General features: G+C 53.3%; 7 protein-coding genes across 7 annotated transcripts; 5 read left to right on the top strand and 2 right to left on the bottom strand.

Moving 5' to 3' along the window:
- Positions 1–72: 72 nt before the first annotated feature.
- Positions 73–1,899, top strand: HMPREF1541_00938 (uncharacterized protein; the record flags this gene model as incomplete). The annotated part of the gene is made up of 1 exon (XM_008713239.1): positions 73–1,899. The coding sequence occupies one exon, from the start codon at positions 73–75 to the stop codon at positions 1,897–1,899; it is 1,827 nt and encodes a 608-aa protein (XP_008711461.1).
- A 404-nt stretch (positions 1,900–2,303) lies between these two features.
- On the top strand, positions 2,304–4,493 carry HMPREF1541_00937 (uncharacterized protein; the record flags this gene model as incomplete). Its single annotated transcript, XM_008713238.1, has 4 exons — positions 2,304–3,427; positions 3,476–3,741; positions 3,795–4,343; positions 4,390–4,493. 4 exons carry the CDS (start codon positions 2,304–2,306, stop codon positions 4,491–4,493), a joined length of 2,043 nt encoding a protein of 680 aa, XP_008711460.1.
- A 157-nt stretch (positions 4,494–4,650) lies between these two features.
- On the bottom strand, positions 4,651–5,692 carry HMPREF1541_00936 (uncharacterized protein; the record flags this gene model as incomplete). The annotated part of the gene is made up of 3 exons (XM_008713237.1): positions 4,651–4,976; positions 5,028–5,466; positions 5,519–5,692. 3 exons carry the CDS (start codon positions 5,690–5,692, stop codon positions 4,651–4,653), a joined length of 939 nt encoding a protein of 312 aa, XP_008711459.1.
- A 754-nt stretch (positions 5,693–6,446) lies between these two features.
- On the top strand, positions 6,447–8,296 carry HMPREF1541_00935 (uncharacterized protein; the record flags this gene model as incomplete). Its single annotated transcript, XM_008713236.1, has 4 exons — positions 6,447–6,626; positions 6,673–6,837; positions 7,002–7,141; positions 7,303–8,296. 4 exons carry the CDS (start codon positions 6,447–6,449, stop codon positions 8,294–8,296), a joined length of 1,479 nt encoding a protein of 492 aa, XP_008711458.1.
- Positions 8,297–10,063: 1,767 nt separating this feature from the next.
- Positions 10,064–10,926, top strand: HMPREF1541_00934 (uncharacterized protein; the record flags this gene model as incomplete). Its single annotated transcript, XM_008713235.1, has 2 exons — positions 10,064–10,304; positions 10,397–10,926. 2 exons carry the CDS (start codon positions 10,064–10,066, stop codon positions 10,924–10,926), a joined length of 771 nt encoding a protein of 256 aa, XP_008711457.1.
- A 6,216-nt stretch (positions 10,927–17,142) lies between these two features.
- On the bottom strand, positions 17,143–18,421 carry HMPREF1541_00933 (uncharacterized protein; the record flags this gene model as incomplete). Its single annotated transcript, XM_008713234.1, has 2 exons — positions 17,143–17,780; positions 17,833–18,421. 2 exons carry the CDS (start codon positions 18,419–18,421, stop codon positions 17,143–17,145), a joined length of 1,227 nt encoding a protein of 408 aa, XP_008711456.1.
- Positions 18,422–22,910: 4,489 nt separating this feature from the next.
- HMPREF1541_00932 (phosphoglucomutase) lies at positions 22,911–24,668 on the top strand (the record flags this gene model as incomplete). The annotated part of the gene is made up of 3 exons (XM_008713233.1): positions 22,911–22,951; positions 23,000–23,310; positions 23,359–24,668. 3 exons carry the CDS (start codon positions 22,911–22,913, stop codon positions 24,666–24,668), a joined length of 1,662 nt encoding a protein of 553 aa, XP_008711455.1.
- Between the last annotated feature and the right edge of the window lie 492 nt (positions 24,669–25,160).

Genomic DNA, 25,160 nt, shown 5'->3' with positions numbered 1-25,160 from the left:
GCAGAGCTCTCATACCCGCCCGAGACTTCTTAACAGTATCTCAAGTCCCTGTTTTCTATCACAGCATTCAATATGGAGGACACCGGAACCGCAACAGCCACATCGTCGGGTCCGCCAGGTCCTCTATCAACTTACACCATCCGGCACCGCAGCGATCGTTCGACGAGCAGCAACAACATCTCGCCTGCTGCAAGTTCAGGTATCAGTGAGACCGCCAGACCCCAAGACACGGCTCGCCGCCGACCAACTTTCGAACATCGTCCTTATTCCGACTACGGCCTGATGTATCGCAAGATCAAAGTTGACACCATCGCCGAGGATGTTGCTCGGAAAAGCACCATCACCATGGAAGCCATTCGAAACAAACCCTTGCCTACCCGTTCCTTAGACCCCCGCAACACGACAACGCCGCCGTCCGCTTCTAGCAAGTCCTCCGGTAGTTTGGCATTCGATACTCATCGGAGAGGGCCTTTATCCGAGCCCAGCGAGTATACTTCGCTGTCTCGATCTCCGGCCCGTCCAGTTCCAGGTCACAACTGGTCACGCACAAAGTCCGGTAGTGTTTGGTACGAGAGATTGCGGACATCGCCAGAGGAATCTCGAGATAACCTTTTAGCCTCAGCGGGTAAGATTCCGTCGCTCAAAGGGTTGACTCCGCTGCTTCCACCAAGATCGCCGCCGGACCAGAGTGCACCATCAGATGGCCACGTGGTCAGAGTGGAAAAGTCGTTCACGAAGCTGCAGGAGGACGAGCCCCTGTCAGATACATCACCACCGACCTCGAGGAAGAGCTCCATTAACCCACGGCGAATATTCTCTGCATCACTCCAGATGGTTCGACGCTTTAGCTTCAACAAGCACAAGCGCAGAATGGGGTCCGTCAGGAGCATTAGCCCGCTGTCCCTGCCACGGAACCAGCATTTGCCAGACCACATGACTCTCCTGAAGCGGAACCGGACTTCGGAAGCACTGCGAAGGGTCAACTCGATTCTGCAAGAGACAAGCCTTCTGTCGGACGCGACATCGCCTGTATCAGTGGTCAATCGTCTACATGCCCGGACCATGTCAGATAAGTCCAATTCTTCCAGGGGGTCCAGCGCCCTGAAAGGTAAGAATCGGATATCTGCTCGAGTTCGGTCTCCAGAAATAAGGTACGAAAGCGATGAATCTCTCCAGGACGTTGTCGAGGGAATTTCGTACACTTCAAGCCAATTGGCTTTGCGAATGGGGGCACAACCAAATAACACTCCCGATGAGCGTGCCACTTACAAGATCAAGAAAAGCCCGAGCGTAGAGACCGAGGAGTTTCTGAAAGTCGATATTAGTATTCGTGGTGGGACGAGTTACCTCCCGAGCGAAGCCCGGCGCATTCATACGCCACCGCTTCCACAAGAAGGTCTCGATGGAAAGAAGAGAGGCTTCTTCTTCGACTACAACGCGCCCAAAGGACCAGAAACTCGCCAGAATGAGACTCTTGACCCGAGCAGAATCCCAGCTCGGAATACAAGCCGAGTCAGTTCAAGCGGTAAAAAGTCATTCGTGACCGCAGATGGCCATGTCGTGAGCAAGGCCAAAACGAGCGACTGGTACGAAGCCAAGTTGGCTCAGCTAGAGGAATCGGAAGAGGATGGGCTAATCATGGTGTCGTCCGGCCGGGGACTGAACCTCGACACCAACTCCAAGAGATTCAGAAGTGGCACACAAACAAGCCTGTCCGAGATCAGGAAACGCAAGGACGAGGAAAAGTTGGACATAACAATCCCTGAGCATCTTCCAAGCAGCCCATTGTGTCCAAGACACCCCAGGTACTGGCGTATCGTGAAGGGCAGAGGGAGTCAATTTCGGGGGTGTTGGATGCACGGCGTTGGTGTATGGAATGACGATATCAACTTCCTATGAGACAGAGCTTGGTTGGGGAGCATCAGGACGATCAGTGGCACCTGGGCGACGCCTATTCTTCGCAGAGTGCAGGAACATTGCTCATACAGACACATTCGTAGCCAAAAGGCAGCGGTAATGATCATCGTGAGAATCGAAATCGATGGTGTCCATTGCGACGGCCTGAGGTTCCTATTTTGTAAGGCTGCGAGTCTCCAGGGGGTTTCTCCATCCAGTGTGGCGCAGGGCGCAGGCCCTGCGCCGGACTTAGCTTGAGGACTCCGAGCTGCTCTTTAGAGCCGATGGCTTCTCAGCTCCAACTGCTTTCACAGCTGGCGAAGTTACTCATTCGAAGCACTACAGCATTAGATGACTGTCTGGAAATCGCTCGACTGAGTCACTAGTCGTGACCATGTGATTCGGCGATGAATCAGCCTGGAGTCGCACCAGCAGAAACCTCGATCCATGTTCCTCCCACGCGCAACACCTCGGCGCTTCTGAGCTCCGCTTGGACCGCACGCGAGTATAATGGCAGACATGCCTCGCAAAAGAGAAGGGCTTGTAACGAATGTAGGCAGCAGAAGCTTCGATGTGATTTAGCGCATAGTCCTGAGGGGGCTGTCAGCAGTTGTTCACGCTGTGCCAAATTGGGCCTGAGTTGCAAAGTTGACGAGAGCTTTCAAAGAACGAGAAAGCGCAGACGGTCTGCAGATTTCCAAGAAGAAATTTCATCCCTGAAGCAACAACTTGAGCAATATCAGCGTCAGCGGACTTTCTCTGGTACGCCCGCTGAACACGTTCTAGGAGACGAGACACCTGATCGATCTGCGCCCGGTCGACTTTCCGCGAGCCCAGCTGCCAACAGAGGCATTGTCAGCAACACACAGAGGACTCCCAGCCTGGTCAATAATGGTCTGCTACCGCCAGCAGACTCAGATAGCCTGTCGCCAGCCACAGAGCGCAATGACCTTACAGGCACTACGACGCGGCCTCATGAGCATGAGATAGAGGCGCCTCCGAAAACTTCCCCTGCCGCGATTGCTCGGCCACGAAGTCTGGGCCACGGGAATGTGACTCTCACAGAAGATGAGATCGAAGAGCTATACGCTGCCTTCTTCAGTCTCTACCATCCGACTTTGCCTATTCTCGATCCAGAAATATCGGCGCAACAGTACTGCGAGACTTCGCCGCTGCTCTTTTGGTGTATCATGGCTGTTGCTGCTCGCCGGTCATTAACCAATTCGACTCTCCTCTCAAAGTTGTCTCAGCCGGTCACAGATCTGCTATGGAAAGCTGTGCGATCTGTACCACACTCGCTTGCCTTGGTGCAAAGCATTCTGCTCATTTGCACCTGGCCTTTCCCAACGAGCAGTAGTGCTACAGATCCTAGCTATGTCTTGATGCACACAGCTGTGTCGGCGAGCGTGCAAATTGGCCTCCACAGGCCTCAACACCAGCAAGACTTCGCCAAATACCGGATCAGGTTGACCGAGAAGGAAGTAGCGGCTAGGATAAAGATCTGGATAGCCTGCAACATTGTCGCTCAAAGGTAAGTCGTTCCAGCAGCGAAGATGTCGTGCTTATCAAATGTGAATAGCGTCAGCATAGGTGTCGGCTTGCAGAGCCCTGCACACTTGCAGGATTGGTCTAGTATTGAGCCCTTGGCGAGACAGATTGAATCGCCGTCCGATTCCATCCGCCAAATGCTGCAAGTCGAGCTTTTCCGCCATAAGGTCACTATGGCTCTTGCTAGCAATCCGGAGACCGAGCTGATGACGAAGCCGACCCATGAGCGCCTCCCACTCTACAAGCTCCTGAATTCAGACTGGTTGGTGCTCGAGGCCGCGCTTGGCCAAACAGATGGTGGGTCAATGTATTCCTTGAATCACACACTGGCTTGCTGACCGCCTTACCAGGACTGATTCGTTTCCATCTGCTAGCAGCTCGCCTGCATCTACATGCATTCTACCTGTTCGATGAGGCGACCTCGAAGGATTACGTGGAAAGGATCCTCGCACTTTTTGCCACTGCGTCGGCCTTGATCGAGCATACGCTCAACTATGACTTTGAAGAATCAGGCTTCACATCCCATTGCTCGTTCCACGCCTACCAAAGCTTTTCGTCCGCTGCCTTTGTACTGCTGAAGGTGCTTCGAAGCGAATACTACGCCGATCTGACCAGTCAAACAATCACAACCACGAAGAGGCTATTCAATTCGAGCGTTATGGCCCTTAGAAAAATGTCAGTCAGCAACAATGATCTACCAGGAAGGCTCAGCGATGTGCTAGCTTACCTTTACAACCACCCCAACCCTAGAGTCGTCTGTGGAGAGGGCGCATCGGCACTTCAGCTAAGCATACAGTCCCGATTATCGATGAGCATCGTTTACGATTCATTATGGAGGTGGCGAGATCAGTTCAGTTTGAACGCGTCACAGGTCAACGGAACTGCTGCGCAAGTGAACGGTATGTTTTGGCCGAGCAATTCACGGCGGCAGACTAACGATTACAGATGCAGAATTTCAAGCGGCCATGCAGGAACTCCCAGCTCTCTTTCAATTCGATGACATGAATGGCTTTCCCTCCGACGACCTTTATTTTGACTGGTTTCGCTGATGGGGCAGCAAAACTGCTTGGTAAATCAACGAATGGCTACGATTGAGAGCGCAGCGAGACGAAGACTAAAGCAACATTCGCCTCCGGTGATGCCTGCAACGATACATATGATTCCGATCACGATCTCTCTGCGCCATCCGAATTAAGCAGTAGGCTTCTATACTTTCGAGTACATCTGACCTCCGGCAGCAACGTCGATCCCCATCGCTTGCTTCAGACCGACTGTCTCGAAGAGCTTCTTAGGAGTGAAGTCTTGCGCGATCCCGGTCTTGCCGGTTGCTTTCAACCCTTGCAGGGCTTCTCGGATGGCGTAGTAGGCGGGAGCGATCGCGGAGAATGGGAAGATCATGAGCTGGAAGCCAAGGTCATGCGCCTCTTGTGGCGTAAAAGACGGCGTAGCACCATGTTCAACCATGTTCAGAAGGACGGGCGTTGGGGAAAGCAACTCACACGTGCGCCGTGCCTCTTCAGCAGTGGTCACGCCTATTACTAAAGTCAGCCTAGTTGACCACAAACATAACAGGCTTCTTCTACCTTCAAGAAAAGCAACGTCAGCGCCGGCTGCTATGGCCGTCTTCAGCCGGCTTATAGCCTCGTCAAAGTCGTTGGTTTGGAGTGCATCCGTTCTTGCGATGATAACGATATCGCTGTGTAGCCTGTCCCTCGCCTGTGATGCAGCTCGAACACGCTGTTCGAATGCGTCAATGCTTACCACCTCCTTGCCACCCAAGTGCCCACAGCGCTTGGTCTGGATCTGGTCTTCGATATGGAAGCCTGCAACTCCTGCGCGATCATACGCGGCGACAGTCCTCGCGACCATATTTGGGCCACCGTAACCGGTGTCCGCATCTGCAATGAGCGGCACCTCGGGGTTGAGGCTGGCAATCATTTCTGCATGTTCTCTCATGTCATTGAGCGATGCAAAACCTAGATCTGGCTGGCCGAGCTTCGACGCACATGTTCCAGCGCCAGTCTTCGAATGTTAGCCTCAGGCCCTTTACGCAAAACCGTCTTCGTCGACATACCATGTACAGAGCATCGAAGCCGACCTCTAGCGCGATGCGTGCGCTGAATCCATCGTACACGCCAGGGGCAATAAGGATCTCATTCCTCTCCAAGAGTTGCCGCAAGCGTCTGCCAGGAGTCATCGACCGACCAGCAGTGGCATAGCCGTTTGTTATCAAGTGTTCTCCGTTCATGTTGGTTATGGTGAGCCTGGAACCCGTTGTGCTTCTCACGACGTGCAGTTGTAGCCTTCCTCTGCAATTTTCTGGGTCCCTGCTTAATTTTATACGTGCACAATTGGCAGTTTACCGCGCGACGAGCCTTGCTCGGAGTTCCGATACCGGTCAGGCACGCCAGGTGCCTTTCACTTGTACAGACCTCTATCCACCGTGGCGACGAAGGCTCAGCTCGACACATCCGATCGGAACTGCCTGATAGGGCAAGCGCCGATATCTCTATTTTCGAGCTACCGTTTCCAAGCACGATGAACTCGGACTTCCTCCGACTCGGACCTTGTCCTTCTCCGCTCCTTGCCAACAGCCAAGACATTCCCTGTCGTGCATTGAGGATCCTCAGAGGTCATGCTCCCCGCAATCCCCATTTACGTGGGGATCCGTGCTTGGCGACTTCGCCCAGTGGAAGCCAACCTAGGACGCCGGTGCTTCATTAGCTTGTCTCACGGCTTCGCAGGGCTTCATACCTTGCACAAAATGCTTGGGGAACGCCCCCGCTTACCCTCTCTGGCTATGCCGTTGTCGCTGGCCAAGACGTGGTGGCAGGTTGTGCAGAGAACGGATCCTCCAATGTGCATCGCACCACCAGATGAAGACACTCCGGCCCGCATGATCTTCGTGTAGATATAATAGGGCGGACAATCCATCACCTCGTTGGCGTACGTTCACCGCTTCGCTACAATCCTTACTCTGTTGCAACATCCTCGAGCCCAACATGGCCAACATCGAGAAGCCGCAGATATATGAGCACGCCGAAAGCCTTTCAGCTGCGAAGAAGCACCATGATGACAATCAGAAACTTGGAGACCTCGAGCAAAGCCTCGTTGATGACCCAGTGTACCGTGCCAAAGAGCGAAAACTCGTCCGTCGCCTGGACATGACACTGATGCCAATGGTGAGAAGCAAGGCGGAAGACAAGAAATTCGTTGACCATCTGCTAGGTTTGGATCCTTTACATGTTTAATTACTTGGATCGAAACAATATTGCTCAAGCGCGCCTCAACAGCTTTGAGGAAGATCTCGGTCTCGTTGGCAACCAGTTCAATGTTGCCGTCTCGATTCTCAATGTCGGTTACATGCTTGCGCAGCTGCCGTCCAACATGATCGTGAGTCTTCTTTCTCGTCCCATATGGCTTTTTTGGAGACACGAGGGTGTCTCAGATCCTCCTGAAGCCGTGCACGAGTATATCTCCGATGTCTTGGCATCGCCCCGTCTGCCTCATTCCTTCAATCGTGTGTCGCCTTCATACAAGCTGACTCTGATCCCTAGATCACAAAAGTCCGTCCTTCGATATACCTACCATGTTGCGCGGCTGTCTGGTCTTGTGTCTCAGCGGCAACAGCTGGCACCAGCAACTTCTCGGGTCTCATCGCCATTCGGTTTTTCCTGGGTATAGTAGAGGCTCCTTTGTAAGTCTCTGGATAAACTCATATCAGGATAACTTGAGGAGGCCTTTGTACTATCTGGAACTTATGTCTCAGACCCCAATGTACACAAAACCCACTCTAGTTGTTCTGGATCTCCCACCCAATCCTCCATTTGACCCGGTCCAAGTCTAACCATAGCGCAGTTTCCCTGGAGCTTTTCACATTATGAGCTCCTGGTATACTCGCTCAGAATTGGCCCTGCGGACGGCTGTCCTTTACTCGGGATTGATCCTCGCGACGGCGTTCTCTGGCCTCATCGCTGCTGGCATCTTTCACGGTCTCGACGGCGCAAGAGGCCTTGCCGGGTGGCAATGGCTTTTCGTTCTTGAGGGCGTCGGAAGCTTCGTTGCGGCACTCGTGGCACTCCTCATCCTGCCGGACTACCCTGAGTCGAAGCAGAGTTGGTGGGCCATGCCAGAGGACCTCCGCAAGTTTGCCCACGAACGGGTTCTACGGGATCGCGTATCGGAGCCCGAGGGCAAGCGGTCTGTGATCGTTGGCGTCAAGGAAGCAGCTAAAGACTATCGAACTTGGATCTTCGTGCTCCTTCTATGCGCAAATCACACTGCATATGGATTTAACAACTTCTTCCCAACTATCATGCGGGGCTTCAACCTTGGTTCTACGGAGACCACGCTCTTGCTCACAGCCCCGCCATACCTTGTCGCTGCAATCGTCTCATTCTTTGCTGCATACTCCTCGGATAAACTCAAGGAGCGCGGTCTGCACATTTCCGGCCTGATGGCAGTCGCTATGGTTGGTTTCATCATCTCGGTTGCTACCCTCAATGTCCCGGCTCGGTACTTCGCATCGTTCCTTTTCACATCTGGCTGCTTCTCAGCAAACGGCATCGTCTTTTCCTGGTTCGCTGTTACGTTGAACCAGACCCCGGAGAAACGTGCCTGCGCCACGGCGATGATCAACTTACTTTCGCAGTTCGGCAACATTTGGTCTCCCTACTTCTTTCCGAAATCTGATGGGCCAAGATACCTCATGGCCATGCTGTTGATGCTAGCATTTAGCGTGCTGAGCATTGCGTGCAGCTTGGTCATGCGTATGGTGTTGATGAAGGCAAACAGGCGGCTGCGGGAGGAAGCAGATCGGGAAGGAAAGCCTTTGGTGCCGTATACCCTATGAAGGCCTCTCGAGTCCGACCCCCAAATGGAGGTAAGGCTATGTCTTGAGCACGAAGGGACATCGGCTTTGGAGGCCCAAGGATGTCACGGAATGGTCAAGGCCGGTCTCAAATTGACCTTGACCAAAGGTCTCCAGATACCTTGAAATCATCAATTCGTATACAACAGCTTTCCTTTGCTCTCGATACAAATAGTGGCGACAAGACAGGGGTTGCCCTGCTTGTCTTGCAACACGCACCAGAAGTTTGCATTCCATCAAACGTCTTTGTCTGTTTCGTTTATATCTACACCTCTCCTTTCTCATTCAAGGCCTTCTTTCAACCACTCTCAGCAACACTCACCGGCGCCTCAGTAGCTACCCATGTCATCACAATGCTCTAATGCAGGGAAACCTGCCTCAAGAGGGCCGAAATCTCTGGCTCATATGCCGGGCAACAATGGGCGCCAACAGCTGCCCAGGTAACTGCTTCTCGCGAAAATTTGGGAGCCGTTAGCAACGAGACTGTCCAGCACCAGTCCACCACTCACACAGCAGGCCCTATACCGCCTCAAACTACCACAGCTACCAATGCCTACGCCGCCGCCGCTGATAGCAACACCTCCCAGCTTCCCACGACTCCTGAGCAGCGGCCATCATCCCCCGACGCACATGCCAACAAATAAACTAGCTGCGCTGCAACCGACAATTACCCCACCAATCCACCTCCCCAAGCAACCGCAAGCATGACGGCGCTGGAAGGCCTGTATCGTCATCGCGTGCTCTGCTTCACGTGGTACAAGATGCTGACGCGATACCAACTGCCACCAAATGCACCGACGGCGGACCTCGAGATGGCGATCAGCACGTGGAGGAAAGCGGGGAGGCGGTCGAGAAGTGAGGCCGGGTTAGATGGGAGCGGAGAAGGAGGCAAGAAGGCGTATGTGGAGGATGTGTCGGAGGAGAATGGGGGAGATTTTTGATATTTCCAGATTCAGTGTGAGAAGAGTGGGGAGTTGACGGGGATGGGGGGGGGGGGTCTGGAGAAACGACAGCCGTGGTGTGATGAGAGTGCAAGGTGGCTTTTTGGAGGGTTCGGGGACAGAAATGATCATGGTCTCATATAACTGATCGTCTGAAGACAAAATGCTGGTCGTCTAACCCAGCGGTTGCCAGTGTTGCTGTGCGCCTCGTTATGGTCTTTGATCGGTAGGGGCTTGTCTTGCTGTCGTAGATGCCCGAAGAGGAAATCGGTGGGCCCCCAACGAGCGGAAGCCCACCAATGGCCATGCAAGATCGACGTCGCACGTTGCCTGCTGATTGATTTGAAACCCGTCTTTCATATAGATGAGCACGAAGCTCGTGAGCAAGAACCGTTTTTCGTTCGACATACTCGTCGAACGATCATGGCCACTGCAAGTAGCATGCTGGATAGATGGGCTTTTCTGGTGAACCCGCCCTCGTGGTTTCGCTTGTCGCCGTTTCATGAACCGCCCAGGCAAACATATATGGTGACCGCCACCCAGCGGCCGGCAGCAGGCCAGTAGGGTCCGCTACTGTAGACAGCCAACATGGACGTCTGAAACATCTTGTCTCTCCCGCGCGGCCATCGGCTACGGCTACAACCGCTCTCCAGCCCGTGCACAGAAAATCCCTTTATACAGGTCCCACAACTCCGCCACCGAACCCTGCAGCACTCTCCCAGCATACACTCGTTCAGCTTCTGCTATTTGCAGCCCTCTGGTTTCGCACCGTCGCTGCAGCAATTCACAGCCACCTTCGCTTTCCCAAATGGCGGCATGCTACCGCAAGTCCACCAACAGCATTCTCAGCAAGTTCGGCGTCGATGCTGCATGCCCAGGCACGGAAGACTCGGACGGCTTCTCGCGCTGCTGCTTCGAAGGCGATGTCTGTCTCGGCAGCTATATCTGCATGTCAAGAGACAGCCCGCCCAAAGGTGGTTCCGGGTACTATACAGCCGGATGCACCGATAGTAGTTACAATGATACGACGGCTTGCACGCCGCTTTGCAGTAAGTATACCTCTAAGCAATCCAACATTCTCCCCTGCTCCCTCGTCTGAGCAGATGACCAGGATCGTGCTGACTTGAAGGGCAATCAACAGCCAGCGAGGGTTTACCAGACATCACGTACGTGTACAGCGAGGAGCTGTGGCGTTGCTGCGGCGTCGTCAACAACACCGTCAGCTGCGACGACCCGACGGACAAGACTTTCAATGCGCCCCCGCCTGAGATGCTGCAGGCGGCGCTCGCATCTAGTGTGGCTGCTGCTGCCAGCTCCGCTTCGTCGACCTTGATGCCTTCGATGACTACCCCGACGGCGGCAGGTGCGACGACAGTGTCCCAGGATTCAAGAGAGTCCTCGGATGTGCAAGACGGAGCTATTGGTGTGAGTGCAATTGCAGGGATTACCGTTGGAGGCGTGGCAGCGGCGGCTCTGATCGTGGCGCTGGCGTTTTGGGCTGTCAAGAGGCGACGTCGGTCTCAAGCAAGAGGTCATGTTGACTACAAAGATCAGATCAGCTATCCGAGCTCGACCATGTCAGATCCGCAGCACTATTCCCAGTATCCAGTCCGAGGACATGAGCTGCATTCCGCGCCGAAGTTCGAATTGCCGGAGAGCTCGGGGAGGTGAATGTTGACTTATGGAGCATGATGAATGAACTCTACGATATGCCAAGTGGTATTCAAACGTATTCAATGGTATTCGAATGAATGTCAGTATCAGCTAGACCATCTCGGAAGCGAGCGGTTTAGCCAGTGGGACCCAGCTTTGCTCGGCACAAATGTATGACTATGCGCTAAGAACGCCATCTCAACGATGTATTCCACGTAAGAATTCAAGCTCGTTTACACGCAGCTGATGACTCTGATCACCTGTTTGAGCACCCTCAAAGGCCATTTGAGCGGGAGACCAGCTAATGCTCCGCTATGCGCCAAGACCTCATCCTTTTCACTCCCCGCTGCCATTACTCTGACACCCAATGGATCGAGAGCTCCATATCACTCACCTGAGCTTCTATATTACCAAAAATTGCTGATGAACGAGTTCTGGTAACTCTAGCATCAAAGCTGCGGCCTAGCACGGATGGGGCACTTTCGGCGAAAACGTCTCGCAAGCCGTGTGAGGCCCGTTCCACTCTTCACGATTATGCCCCGAAAGGTTTCAGAGCCTGTGCACGGGCCTTGCAAGTGTTTTGGGATGTAAGAGGTCCCCTGGATTGTAAGGAAAGAGCTTTGAAGGTGCAGTGGTGGAATTGCGCACTTGGATGGTTTTGTACGGTGGCCGATTCCACTGCCTGAAAATGCTTGTATGACCGTTCGGTAGCATTCGGTACCGGTGCCGGTGGGTACTGTCTTTGGCCTTGATACTCTTAAATGCCTTAACACTGCGTTGACCTTGCATCACCCGGGTGGTCAGATACCTCTCGTGATAATCAGTGTGGTTTGCCTTGGAAACAAAGCCCTCACCTTAACAAGTGTTGGCAGAACAAAGTGGGTGCCCAATTGTGCCCTGTGCGCCCTTGTCTACATTGCCGCCGACAAGCTCGACCTCGAAGACTGAAAGAGCCACAGCGCGAGACAGTTCCAAGGTAGAGCTTGCGACTTGCGTGAGAGCTGTCTCCGTTCTCGGCACATCACGAACATCTTCGAATAGGTCTTCGACTCCACGGTCAATGTTTCCAAGGACGATGAACTCCGCAGTATCATCACAACACTTGCCGACTACACGGAAATATTCGTTAAGTGCAACAATGCCAGTGAGATCGAAGTGCTGCGTGAACACGAACGAACGGAAGTTGACGGGGAGCCAAAGATCTTAGACCTGATTCTCGAACGGCGCTCTTTGCGGAGAAAGCTCCGAAGGGTGAGACGTAAAGCGCTTGAAGCTGATGATGCGTGAATTGCGAAAAAGCAGAGGCTCGAGGCGACTCCAGAGGAGCTGGACTACGTCCGAGTGGCCGAGCGGAACTTCGATGTGGTCACCAACGAGTCCGGAAAGACTCTGAATGAGGCTGCGGTCGAGATTCAACGAGTGCGACCGGAAACCCGGCGCCTACAGGCCCCCATGCGGCAGCTGAGACCGAGAATGCTGTGAAAGGCTGAGTGATGGTGAATTCGAGGTGAAAAAAGTCGAGATAGCGTGGAAGATAGGAATATCTAGGTTGGAGCTATGGTCGATGTGTTGACTTCGATCTAGGCTCTTGTTGGTCTATGGTCTTACCCGTTCTTTAGGATAAGCTGCGTACTGCTAGTTAGCTGTCTAGACCTCTGGACGGATCAACATATTCAAGGCCAATCATTGAGAGGAGAGCCCCTGAGGATAGGAGCTACTCATTACTCGAACAACCTCTTTGCCTGTCTTGTGCCCACGTCGTTCGCATGAACACCGAGGGCGCGTACACGAAGGAAACATCAATATGAAAGGCAGCATGATGGTAACAAGGTGAATGAAGCCACGAGAGAACATGGCCTTGTGTGTTGAGAATTCAGTATGGGAATCATCTGTTAAGCAATATCCTTTCGCACTGCTGGTTCGTGTCTAACGCCGGCTGTGCCTGCTTTGCTGCTCTGAAAGAGCTTCGCTTGAACGAAACTCCAAATTCGTGTTCGCCCAAAACTGCAAAACGTGTTTCTTGTCGAGCATAGGTAAGGTATTGTGGCGCAATCCCATCCGATGTGTACCAGTGTTGTTCGATAGTCCCAGCGCTGTTTGCACGACACCGCCCTGACGTGCCATTTAAGCCTCGAGCAGTTGACTGACTGACTGCAAGACGAGCTTTTTCCTCTAGCCGAACTCGATCTCTGCGTGTGCCTTCCGATGTTTCGTCTTTTTAACAGCACATATCCAAACAGCAGCAGCAAGCCAGACCGGCGAAGATACCGGCGCAGCAACCCGGGCCGCTGCTGTCCTTCTGTTCCTGTTGTTGGGGCGGGTAGTAACCTTGTTGCGGAGGGCCGTAGTTCATACCGCCCTGGGGAGGGCCATAGTATTGCTGATTCGGGTCGCCGTAACTACCTTGAGGTGGGCCTTGTTGGTAGGACTGAGGGGGGTAGCCAGGGGCAGACATTGTGACGTGATGCTTGTGAGGCGAGGGGATTTTGGAAAGGTAGCAGTAATGTTGTTCGAAAGAGATGTTATCCTTCGCGGAATTCTTTCTCGCGTTGACTGGAGGTGGGGTAGGGTTTGTGTTTCGGCAAGAGTGCGGACCGGCGGGTGCAGAAAGTGTAAAGTAAGGGTGAGGGAGGAGCCGAAGTTCGCCTAGGTTGAGCCTCAAACGGCAGTGAATGTCACGATGGCGATGAAGGTCAAACAGACAATGCAATGATTAACAGCAGACGGTAACGACGGCAGTCAGTGTTGCGGGAAAGAGCGGGTGGGTGGTGTCAACACCCAGGGTGTTCTTTCTCTCAATTTAAGCAGATTGGATTGCGTGTCCATCTTGCTCGGCGACTCGGCACGGCTAGAAACAGACAAAGGGCGTGTCGCCAATGCTTGTCGTGCCAGCTAAGGGCATTCAAATTAATTACTGGTCAGAGAGCTGTCCTTAAAGCAACTGCAGATCTGTGGTAGTACGAATGTGACACTGACACAACAGCAACGCAGTCTGGTAATGCCTCATCAAAGGCTCAAATGTCCCATTCCCACCCTGTGGATGGAGATGTCTGTGGGGCCGAGTGTAGCATTACAACACTTTGCCGCAGGCGGAGCTCAGACGCTTGGCATTCGTGCCAGCCCATGTGGCGAAAATGTCGCTTTCAAATGGTCGGAACGCCTGGAACGGGACGCCCAAGACTCGCCGGAACCAGGACTTTACAATACCGTTCTACTCGTTACCTCGCAACACACTGTCCTTTTCCAGTGGCACAGCCTCGTGGCACAGCCACGGCTATAGTGCGGACACTCGGGTCGCCATGGGCGAAGTCCAACAACCTTCGAATAAGGGGGCGGGCCGCAGCTATCGCGCGTCGACTACGTGAATCGCTTGAATACAATGAGACGACGCAAAGCGTGACACGCGTAGCATTCTCCGAGAGAGGCGACGGCTACTAACTCAGGCATACTACAGGTGTTCGAGGTGACTTTCATGGGATAATCGCAGCCTCCAGACAGAATAATCAGTCACGCAGACCTCCAGCATTTGACCTTGTCTCTAAGAAGGGTCTCGCCATGAGTGACCATTATTGTCCGCCGGCATATCTACACCAGGCGTTCGCAAAGACCACGACTGAACGCTCTGCGTTGTTTTGAGAACGATTTTGGGATCTGAGGACTCATGGCTGAGCCAGTATGGCGAGCCATGCTTCCGTTAGCATAACGGCCGGGTACGTCTCAGCGTTAGGCAACGCCGCTCTCCAACGAGGTACATCACAGACATTTGTCACGATCAATGATGTAAGCCACGAGCTTTGACGCTGAAAGAGGCCTATTCAGGCATACTTTGCGAAAGTCGCCGCTGCTTCTTCGTGTATAAGCATCCGACGTCGCGTTCAAACCCGAATTAAGATGGCTTGCGGAACTTTTGGAAGCCACAGCACTGAGAGGAAGGCCGAGCGCGTTATGCTCAGCAATGTGTGTGCCTGGCGTGCTCACCTTTCTCGTATTGCGCTCTTCCAACCGAAACTATGCCCGAGCCTTCTGGTTGATCCATTGTGCGACATTCTCCGCGGGTCATTCGTGTTGCTGCATGCCGTTGCGTAGCCACGCGACCCGCACATCGTCTCAAGCCACGCAGCGAAACTTTATGGCACGTTGTCGGAAAACGAGAGGTTTGACCGAGGAGGGGTGCGAAAGCCACCACGTCGGTTGAGAGTCTAGACGCAAGCCAGCGTGAGGTACTGCCCGGTCCACTCCGCTCGGACATGACAGCCGTGCCAGGCAAGGGGGAAGTATGCCGTGGCCTGGAATAGCATGGATGTGATGCTGGATGCTGAACACCATGACCTTATCGACTTTAGCATCTGGTGCGCGCCCCGATCGGTCAGTCCATGGCAGCAAGGAGGGACTCGAATCCAGAGAGAGGCCTGGAGATTCTCTCAGAGGAGCCTCGCTCCATCATAGTAAGTGGGCTTCCAGTGGAAGGCCTTGAAAATGGCATTGTGCCTTGTGTCCGCACCTTGTGAACAATGAGGGTACACTCCGTCCAGTATTGGCAGGAGCGCTTGCACGCGATGCAACACGATTGGGCCATGCTCAGGGGAGAGCACACCCGCAATCTGGTTGTCTATTCAGGACGCGCGATGAGCATCTCGGAATTAGGGAATTGGTGCTGCGGTCCGTGCATCGGAAAATTGCCGCTCAAGCCGCAAGTTTGGCCTTTTGCCCACCATGATGCCGGTGTTAAAGCCAGCAGGCTTTGTGGCAGACCGGCCTGCCATGCTAGCGTGCGTCTCGAGAAAGAAGAGGGAGGAAGATGGTTGCCAAAGGGACCAATGACCGCACCACGCCCGGGCCCTTTCTGATAACAGCGGCTTGCTTATCGCTCTTGAGAAGCGGCGGAAACCACGAACCAGTAGAAACCCGGTAACTTGGCAAGTATCATATCCCAGTTTAGGAGGAAACTTAGTTCCACAGAACCCGTGGTCTGGAGATGTCACCACGGGGAGCGACGTGGTTCGAGAGGATAGACGAAGGGGGCTATCCGGAACGGCATGCAGCCATGTGGACATGAAAGGACTGGGCTAACCCTTGGTGGAGGGTTCTGCAGAAAGCACGCACCAGGGAGACGGGGCAGTGACGCCGATGGAGAGCCGTGCGCTCGATCGAGCGAGCAGAACTAGTGCAGGATGTGTATGCAAGGGGATAGAAGCCTCGAAGGATACAACGCAGGAGGGCGCTCACAAGGCTCTCGCAGCCCGCCGGGGTCACGACCACTGAGGGATTGGCGCAGGGCTGCGTAGCAGGGTATCCCGCGAGTTGTGTGAAAAGTATATCCAACACGAGCCGAGCTGCAGCCAAGTGAGCCCGCGACATTTTTCTGCCCGTCTCGTATCTCATTTAATGCAGGCTCGGCCATCCTCAAGTTCGCCCGGATTGGGGCCATCTGCATGTCAAAGCTGGAGAGCTGCAGTAGCGTGGTGGCGAAAGACCGGTCGGCCCAGATTAAGTCTTAGCGGGGCAAAGTCAGATCAGAGGTTAGCTGCCGACCTGCCTAACAAAGCGCCCAATGACAACCTTCAGCGCTCCAGGAGAACGTAATTGTTGGACATCTTCACAGATAGAGGGTAGTTATAGTGGGAATCTAGTGGATCACGTGATCGTGAGATCCTTGAGAGCAGAACCCAACACGTGTCGAAGCGTGTCAAGGGAAAAAAAACCGGCACCTGCAAATACGGGGGACGACGAAACGTTGTTTCAAGCGACGATTGTGGAAATTGGAGACACATGGCTCTCGTGTTGGGCTATTTACAAGCCAGCCATATCCGGGCTATCGACGACCAGGATGGGAGTCACTCCAGGGCTCGGATGGAACTGGCTGTTGGTTGTGAATGTATCGTTTGACGCAAAAAAAAAAAATCGAGAAAACCTTCCTCCTGAAGTTGTATAACCTCTTTATCCAGCACTTGGTCCAGAGGTAGTGACAACAAGTACACCGAGTCAACACACAAAAAAGCTCCGCTCCCCTTCGACGTAACAAGATGCAGAGTCGACCTCGTAACTCCAAGTAATGCTTTTCGCTGACATCTCCTCGCAATGATCTAACGTTCCTCATCAAACCAGCCAAACATTGTATGAGACAAAAGAGCAACCAAGGGGTATCCGCTTTTGGTAAAATGGTCCTCAGCATTGATCCATGGCATCGTATCCGCGTCAAGAAATTTTTGAGATAACAAACAGAAAAGGGTTCTGTTAATATGCTGCAACAGTAGGCGCAAAGGTCGGCTGTTGGTAGAAGGAAACTTTTGAATGGTCCTGAAGAGGGATGACATTTCCATAAAAGTTGAAAGGATTAGGGCCAGGTTCCGGAGCATAAGTCTCAGATTCATATCCAGAATCGGCAGAAGTGTCCGAGTACGACGAAGTTTGTTTCGATGTAGGCTCGAACAGGGACCAGTGGGATGATTGACCGTAGTATCCAGGTCTTGGTGGGGGGGACTGTGGTGGCGAAGGTGGTAGGGCCATGTTCGCGCAGTCCATGGTCTCAACGTATTCAAAAGAAGATTGTGGTGTCGGTGGCATAGTGTGGTAACTGGTGGTGGTGAACCGTGGGCAGGCGATGATGAGATCCCGGAGCTCGTCCAATGTGATGCGATGACGCGGATCGCATTCGAAAATGCGCTGCAAGATAGTGCTGAGTTCCTGGGAAATGGGAAGAATGGAGCTCAAAAAGCTCGAATCCTTCAAGAACGCCCGGAAAGTCGAGTCCTCGGGTGATGCCCTTTTCCACGGATTGCGGCCACATGTGAGGTTGACGAGAATGACACCGAGGCTCCAGACATCATTGGGCGCGGTGGCGTAACGCGCATAGGGGCGACTCTGCCCGCATTCTGTACGATTATTAGCATCAGGGCAGTGGCCGGAACTGTTGCTGGCACGTACCTGGAGACATGTAGAAGGTAGATCCACATCCATAGTCGCAGGAGATGCGATCGGTAGTGGCCAGTCCGAAATCGGCGAGCTTGACGGTATGGGCGTTATCCTTGACCAGAACGTTCTCCGGCTTCAGATCCCGGTGATAGATGCCCAAAGAATGGCAGAAACGGACCGCATCCAAGATTTGGAGGAAAACATGCTTGGCAAGTCGATCATCTCCAATGAAGCGGCCTTGTTCAGTGATGTTCGTGAAGAGGTCGCCTTCTGGACAAAATTCGATCACGACAAAGGTGCAGTCCGGGCTATCGAGGATTCGATGCAATGAGACCACATTTGGGTGTTGAGCAGCTTGGTGGTGCAGCGCGATCTCTCGTCGCTGGATCCGCCTTTGCCGCGCATCAAGTCCGGCCTTGGGGAGCGCCTTTACCGCGTAGAGGGTGTTGGTCAAGACATCGACGGCCCGGTATACGACACCAAAAGCTCCGACTCCGAGGATAGAGACAAGTTCCAAACGGCCAGCCAGGACACAACCCAATCGATCCTCGGGAGTGAGACAAGATGTCAGTTGAGGCGATGGAGGTGGCGTTAATAGCATTATTGGGAGGGCCCAAAAGTACCAAGTACTTGGTCTAGAAAAGGGGGGTCGACAAAAACCAACGAGATGAGTCTGCTCAAAACATGGGTCCTGAGTGGCCAGTAGCTCTGTGGTTGATAATGGAACAAAAAGAAAGCCGGATCCTAATGGTATATCCACGGGATGTAATGGCCTTCTGGAGAGTCGGTTTGGCTGTGGTCGGAAGGAGGGACTCAGGGTGAATATAACAGGATGAAAGGAGGAGTGTATGAGGGAATGGTGTAGCGGCGTATGTGGAGAGATTGGAGGCTGGTGTGGTGTTAGAGAGAGCTGGGTGGTGTAGAGGGTTGGTGATGGTGAAGTATAGAAGGCGGCATATTGTCTTTTCTATTCAGGGCAAGTATGACGCCTCAGAGGACGAGCACGGTTCGCCCATGGGCAGTGGGGCAAAAAGGCTGTCTAGGGCACGCTGCGAATAGAGATTGAGGGCACAGCAGGTCCACTGATGTGCATCAGAGCTTCACACCCTGGATAGTCGTCTGATGCCAGATGACGAGTCGGCCCATGAGCTGATCGGGTTAGGTGGCAAGGGCTAGGCGGCACTGCTAGCCCCAGGTGTGGGTAGCATGATTTTGCAAACGAGGCGAAGACACGGCCAACAGCGAGCACGCCGCGTCTGGGCGCATTTCTGGTCACAGAGTTGCAGCCGATCAGCATTCCTTCGTGGGTTTTGAGGCACGCTAGCCAGGGGGTGCCACCGAGCCCAGCGGCGCTTTTGCAGCACTTTGCCTGCAACTTTGGCCAACCCGGGAACGGGCGTACTGGGGTGAGGAGGGCGAGATTGATGCTCGATCGCCAGCCTAATGGCAAGAGCCTGGCAGCATTCTCCCTTGTCTCTGGCCACCCAGCCCAACAGCTTCTGGCAGGCGCTGGAACATTTGCCACTTTGCTGCGGCCATCGGCGAAGCACTCGGCGAAGCACAGCACCGGCTATCGACGTACTTACTCTTGTTCGCCCGGCAGCTTGCAAATCGCGGCCCAGTGCAAATTGCGATTTGAGTGCTCAAGCAGCCAGGCGCAAGCGACTATTGGTTTCCGGAGGCGCCAGCACATTCGGGATGGGACATGAGACGAACAGGATTGGGTGATCAACCACTCATGGGCTTGTCAGAGGGGCCTGTCGGTGAGCGGTTTGGGCTTCGTCCAGTGGTTTGAGAGTCCTCGTGCTCAAACTGTGAGAGCGTCCCGGCTAGCAAAGATGGCGCCTGGGGGCCCGTTTTTGGTGGGTCAGAGATTTTACGCTTCCTTTGGTTCGCACCCGACCGCTGCAGGTGGCTTTCCCTGTGTCAAGCTCCCAGGGAAGGGTGTGGCCAGGATGAAAGCTGAAGCCGCAGAGTGCTGAGATCTACGCACAACCGTGGCTGGAACTAAGATGCGCATGTCTGGCTAGACCCGTTGGAGCCCAATCGAAGCGTGCCACCGAGCCCAACTTGCGATGTACAGCCACTCAGCGTTGGCGCTTGCTGGCCTTGGTGACACAGCGAGTAATCGTGCTCAGCAATCGGCAGGTAGTGAAGAGGTAATTTTGGTCCCGACCTCGACATAGCATGACTCCCCAGTTACTCATGGACGAAGTCTTCTGCACCTTCAGGACGGAACTAGTTCCAATTTGGCCGATTTGTGCATCTCTCGTGGCGTTGCCGACTTTTGCGGTTTGACGGGGTCTGCAATCGTGCAGTGGTCAGCGCTACATTGCATCCAGCCTGCAAAGTCCGTACCGGCCTCTGCTTGACCTCCTTGATCGATTCGCTCAGCCTCGAGACGTGTCCGCAAAAACGCATGAGGTCAGCCCCGCTGGTCGCCACCCACGCGTTACCCTTGTGGTTGGCTGAAGGCCACGTTCACTGTTTGAGACGGTGTCGCACGCGAGGAGAACGTTCCTTCAGGGGGCTCGTAGGACTTCGCCCGGAATCGTCGGCTAACTACGGGTCTGTGTGACTGACAGCCACTGCAGAGTCATGTAGTTGCCACATTATTGCCTCGATATTATTGTAAGAAATCACATTGTCAGCCACAACCATGTTATGGTGCTTTCGCCAGTATGGTAGACAGCCGAGCACCGCTATGAAATTATTGCACTCTGGCACATAGACTATCCGTGATCTTTGGGCGGATACGCAACCTGAATCTCTATCCAAGACACGATAGAAGACTATCGAAGCCTCTCCTGATGCCAATGACCATCCACGTGGTGGGGTGCCACTGAAATTGGACGGAGGTCTATCTGGCTCGGAAAATATAGCTTACGCCCCTCGCTTGTCGCACGAGTCACACGCCAGTATGGTTTATGACGGTGGGGTCAAAAGGACCTTCTGCGTGAGTTCTCATTTGTGGACGATCCTACAGTACAGTACAGTCGACTTGTAGCGTGCCCAATGAACAGCAGCTAGACCGGGCAGCGCCTTGACATTCTAGGTAGGACGTGGAGCAGCGTTCCTTGGGCTGACGAAACCCTGCAACGCAAGATCGTGTTGATGAAAAGCAAAAGCTGGTGGATACGACTTGTCAAGGTGGCAAAACCCATGCAGCAAGGCCCAACCGATGAGTGCCCAACGGCCCTTGGTCTGTGCTTTTCTGAGCCCTTTGGGTGTGAGACTCTTGTCTCGCCTGCTTGCCTCGCAAAGGTCAAGCTGGATGGGCATGATTGGCTGTGTTGCTCGGAAGTCGTGAAAGAGAGATGTGTCCAAATGCTGCTTCACCTCATGACGCCCAGATTGATTGGCACCCTTTGGCTGCCATTTGGCAAACCTACTCACAATTGGTGCATTGTTTAATGCTCAGAGATTAACATGATGATTGACCTTATCCGGCATTGACCTTTGACAATCACAGGATTGCTTGAGAGTGCAATTTGTACCGCCCTTGTCGGAAATTAAGATAATATTCGTACTTGCATCGACCGTGCTGGCGGGCATCTGTTCTTCGATTCCAACATAATCACGGAGCATGTCCAACAAAGTGATAGGCCATACTACAGACGACGTCCAAGGTGCCACTCAGGAGCACATTCTAGACTACACTGCAACGGCACGAAGATCTGCAGTTTCGAGGCTTCTGGGATGACCTAGCGCTCCACGTTTGGATCCGCCGGAGTAGGAGACGGTGATCGCAAAAGCGGGATCTGCATTCTGCATACCACCTTTATCAATCGGCTGCTTTTCTCACTGGATTTTCCTGGGACGCTGCACAAGGGCATCATCTCATCATGACCATTTGCTGCTACTTGCCGAATTCTAGGCTTCTTCGACCTTCCACGCGTTTGCTCCCAGTCCCTTACCTCTGATGGCAAGATACCTTCCACGTTCATCGGCCTATCGGTCTTAAGCATATTGGATGATCAATTTTATTGCTGAGATATGCTACGAGTACGATAACGTCTCTTATTGTTTGCGAATCTAGACGGAGATGACTTCTCCACCTATTTCCCAGTAATGCGCGAAAAACGTCTCGTACTCTTCACCATGCCTTGGATGTGCATACTGGGTACAACGCTCTATCGGAGTAACGGCCGGGACTCTGCGTCACAACCAATGATACCGCCTGTTGCAGCTATCTGCGGAGGACGAGAAAGCAGTGCCAAGCTTTCGCACACTCTTGGGAGAGTGTTTCCATTGAGCTTGCCGATACATAGAATGCCATGAAGATCCAGCATGGTTGCATTCATGGTAATTGGCTACGAGAGCGGTACATCCTCTGTCATGACCGCCGCTCAACTTGGGTATTGTTTATCGCTCTGTTCCAATGAAGTGACCAGCCTCGGATACATTGCTGGCCTGACAAGGCGCAACAGCTTGGGGAACCAAGGCGAACATCGCAAGCCAATAGCCTCACGAGTAGCAGAGTCCGCCTTCGCGCAAGGCAACCGTTCTAGGTGCATTCAATTTCAGAGGAGCCTTTTCTCAAACCCGGTCCATAGTTGACATATATATGGACTCACCTTGCATTAAACCCGTCCCGCTCGCATACAACTTCTAAACGAAGTCAACGGAGCGTGCCTATGGATTGAGCGTGCCTCCGGTGGTCATTCTGCAGGATGGGTAAATTATATGTGCCGGGGGATCGAAAGGGTGGTAGATGCTCGGTCAATTTCGTGATCAGAGATGACGAGAATGACAATCTCTTTAGTCAGGCTACAATGATACTGAAGCAAATCTGTACAAGGCAACCAAGCAGGGCTGAAGCGTCCATCAGGGCATGCGCAAGCGAGGGGAGGGGCAACCGAGACCCCCCCTGTGACGAAATCTGAGCCCCGCCAGAATTCTCCAGGAATTTCGTTGCAAAGGAGGGGCATTCTTGCGTTGCGTCGGTCAACAAATTTCTGCAGCTGCATACACCGACGTCCTCTCCCGTATAGCTTACATTCTTCCACATCAGTACCATCGTTGTGGTAACATATTCTCGTAATAGTTCCGACCAACCACTTCCCAGTCTTACGTTACGATCCGAAACCATGGTGAAGGAAGTACAGTTCTCCTCGTTCACCGACCAGAAGTAGGCTATCACCGCAGTGAAATATTACATATGCTCATGCAATTACAGGCCTGGTACTTCTGGTCTCCGCAAGAAGGTCAAAGTCTTTCAGCAAGATCACTACAGCGAATCTTTCATTACCTCCATCCTCCTCTCGATCCCCGAAGGCGTCGAAGGTTCATTCCTAGTGATCGGAGGTGATGGCCGTTTTTACAACCCTGAAGTGGTCCAGAAGATTGCAAAGATCGGAGCTGCATATGGTGTCAAGAAGCTTTTGATCGGTCAGGGGGGGATCCTAAGCACGCCCGCTGCCAGTCATGTTATCCGGAAACGACAGGCCACTGGCGGTATCCTCCTTACTGCCAGTCACAACCCGGGTGGTAGGTACCAACACAATTTTCTTTTCACATCAGACTGACAGCATATAGGCCCTACCGAGGACTTCGGCATGAAATACAACCTCTCCAATGGTGCTCCAGCTCCAGAGTCAGTCACCAACAAGATCTTCGAGAAATCCAAGGGTCTCACCTCATATAAGATCGAGGACATTCCGGACGTCGATCTCACAACTATTGGGACGAAGAAATATGGGGCTCTCGAGGTCGAGATCATCGATTCGGTGGCCGACTATGTCGAGTATATGAAAGAGATATTTGATTTCGATCTCATTCGCTCCTTCTTCAAGGCGCAGCCCGACTTCAAGGTGTTGTTCGATGCTCTATCAGGTGTCACTGGACCTTACGGCAAAGCTATCTTCGAAAAGGAACTCGGTCTCCCCTCCTCGAGTACCCAGAACTGCGAACCTAGTCCAGACTTCAATGGCGGCCACCCCGATCCAAATCTGACCTACGCTCATTCTCTGGTTGAGAGAGTTGACAGAGACGGCATTCACTTCGGTGCTGCATCGGACGGCGACGGCGACCGCAACATGATCTACGGCAAGAACGCTTTCGTATCACCAGGTGACTCCCTAGCCATAATCGCCCACTACGCGAAGCAGTACATTCCTTACTTCAAGAAGCAGGGTGTGTACGGCCTGGCGCGGTCATTCCCTACCTCTGGCGCTCTGGACCTGGTTGGCAAGAAGCAGGGTCTCGAGACGTATGTTGTGCCGACTGGGTGGAAGTTCTTCTGCGCACTCTTCGATTCAGACAAGATGTCCATCTGTGGAGAAGAATCATTCGGCACCGGCTCGAACCATATCCGTGAGAAAGACGGTCTGTGGGCTGTCTGCGCCTGGCTCAACATCATGGCCGGCGTAAACAAGGACACCGGCAAGCTTCCGTCTATTGCCGAGATCCAGAAGCAATTCTGGGATACGTATGGCCGCGTCTATTTCACCCGCTACGATTACGAGAATGTCAGCAGTGATGGCGCCAACGAGATGGTCGTATATCTGAAGGAGAAGCTCTCCAGCTCCGATACTGTGGGCTCCTCCATTGCCGGCAAGAAGGTTATCGAGGCAGGCGACTTTTCTTACACCGACCTTGACGGCTCTGTTTCCAAGAACCAGGGCATTTATTTCAAGTTCGACGACAACACCCGTGTCGTGGTTAGACTCTCTGGTACCGGCAGTGCTGGTGCTACCATTCGTCTATATGTTGACAAGCTCGAGGAGGACAAGAGCAAGCTCGGCATCGATACCCAGGAATACCTCAAGGAAGCGGTCAACCTCGCCGTAGAGCTTCTGCAGCTGCAAAAGTTCATCGGCCGTACTGAGCCTGATGTCAAGACCTAGAATATGCTTTCCCAGCAGAATGATGGCGCTGCTGAGGCGACAACTGCAAGGTCGTTCTTCTGGAGCCACGGCACCGGCGCACGACGTTAAGCAGACGAATCAAAAGCAGAGGATAAAAGTTACTAAAGCCAACATTGCACTTTCCTAACTGAGAATTCAGCAATATGTACTGTGAGGAAGAGGGCATTCAGCATACTCCCGGTGTAGACTTCGAAGTTCATAGAAAGTACTGCCAACTAAGTGAATGGTAATTCTCGGGCTCCCAGACAACGGCCATTATTTCCCAGCCCATGACCCACCCTCGATATGTCTTCGTCACAGCGCTGCGTTGCGTTGGTCAGTCTGGAGTTTGATCTGAACACCGAGCAAGCGACAGGAAAGACTCAAGTACACAGCTGGCCTGGTTGCTACTGGTGCTTCGACGAGTAGCCGTATATGAAGAGCATGCGGGTGGACGTGTGCCGGAGCTGTGAGTAGAGCTGGGGTGATGCC

This window comes from Cyphellophora europaea (assembly GCF_000365145.1).
Source record: "Cyphellophora europaea CBS 101466 unplaced genomic scaffold supercont1.1, whole genome shotgun sequence".
NCBI classification, from domain to species: Eukaryota; Fungi; Ascomycota; class Eurotiomycetes; order Chaetothyriales; family Cyphellophoraceae; genus Cyphellophora; species Cyphellophora europaea.
The sequence above is the reverse complement of the archived record's forward strand: the minus strand, read 5'-3'. Positions and strand labels throughout refer to the sequence as shown.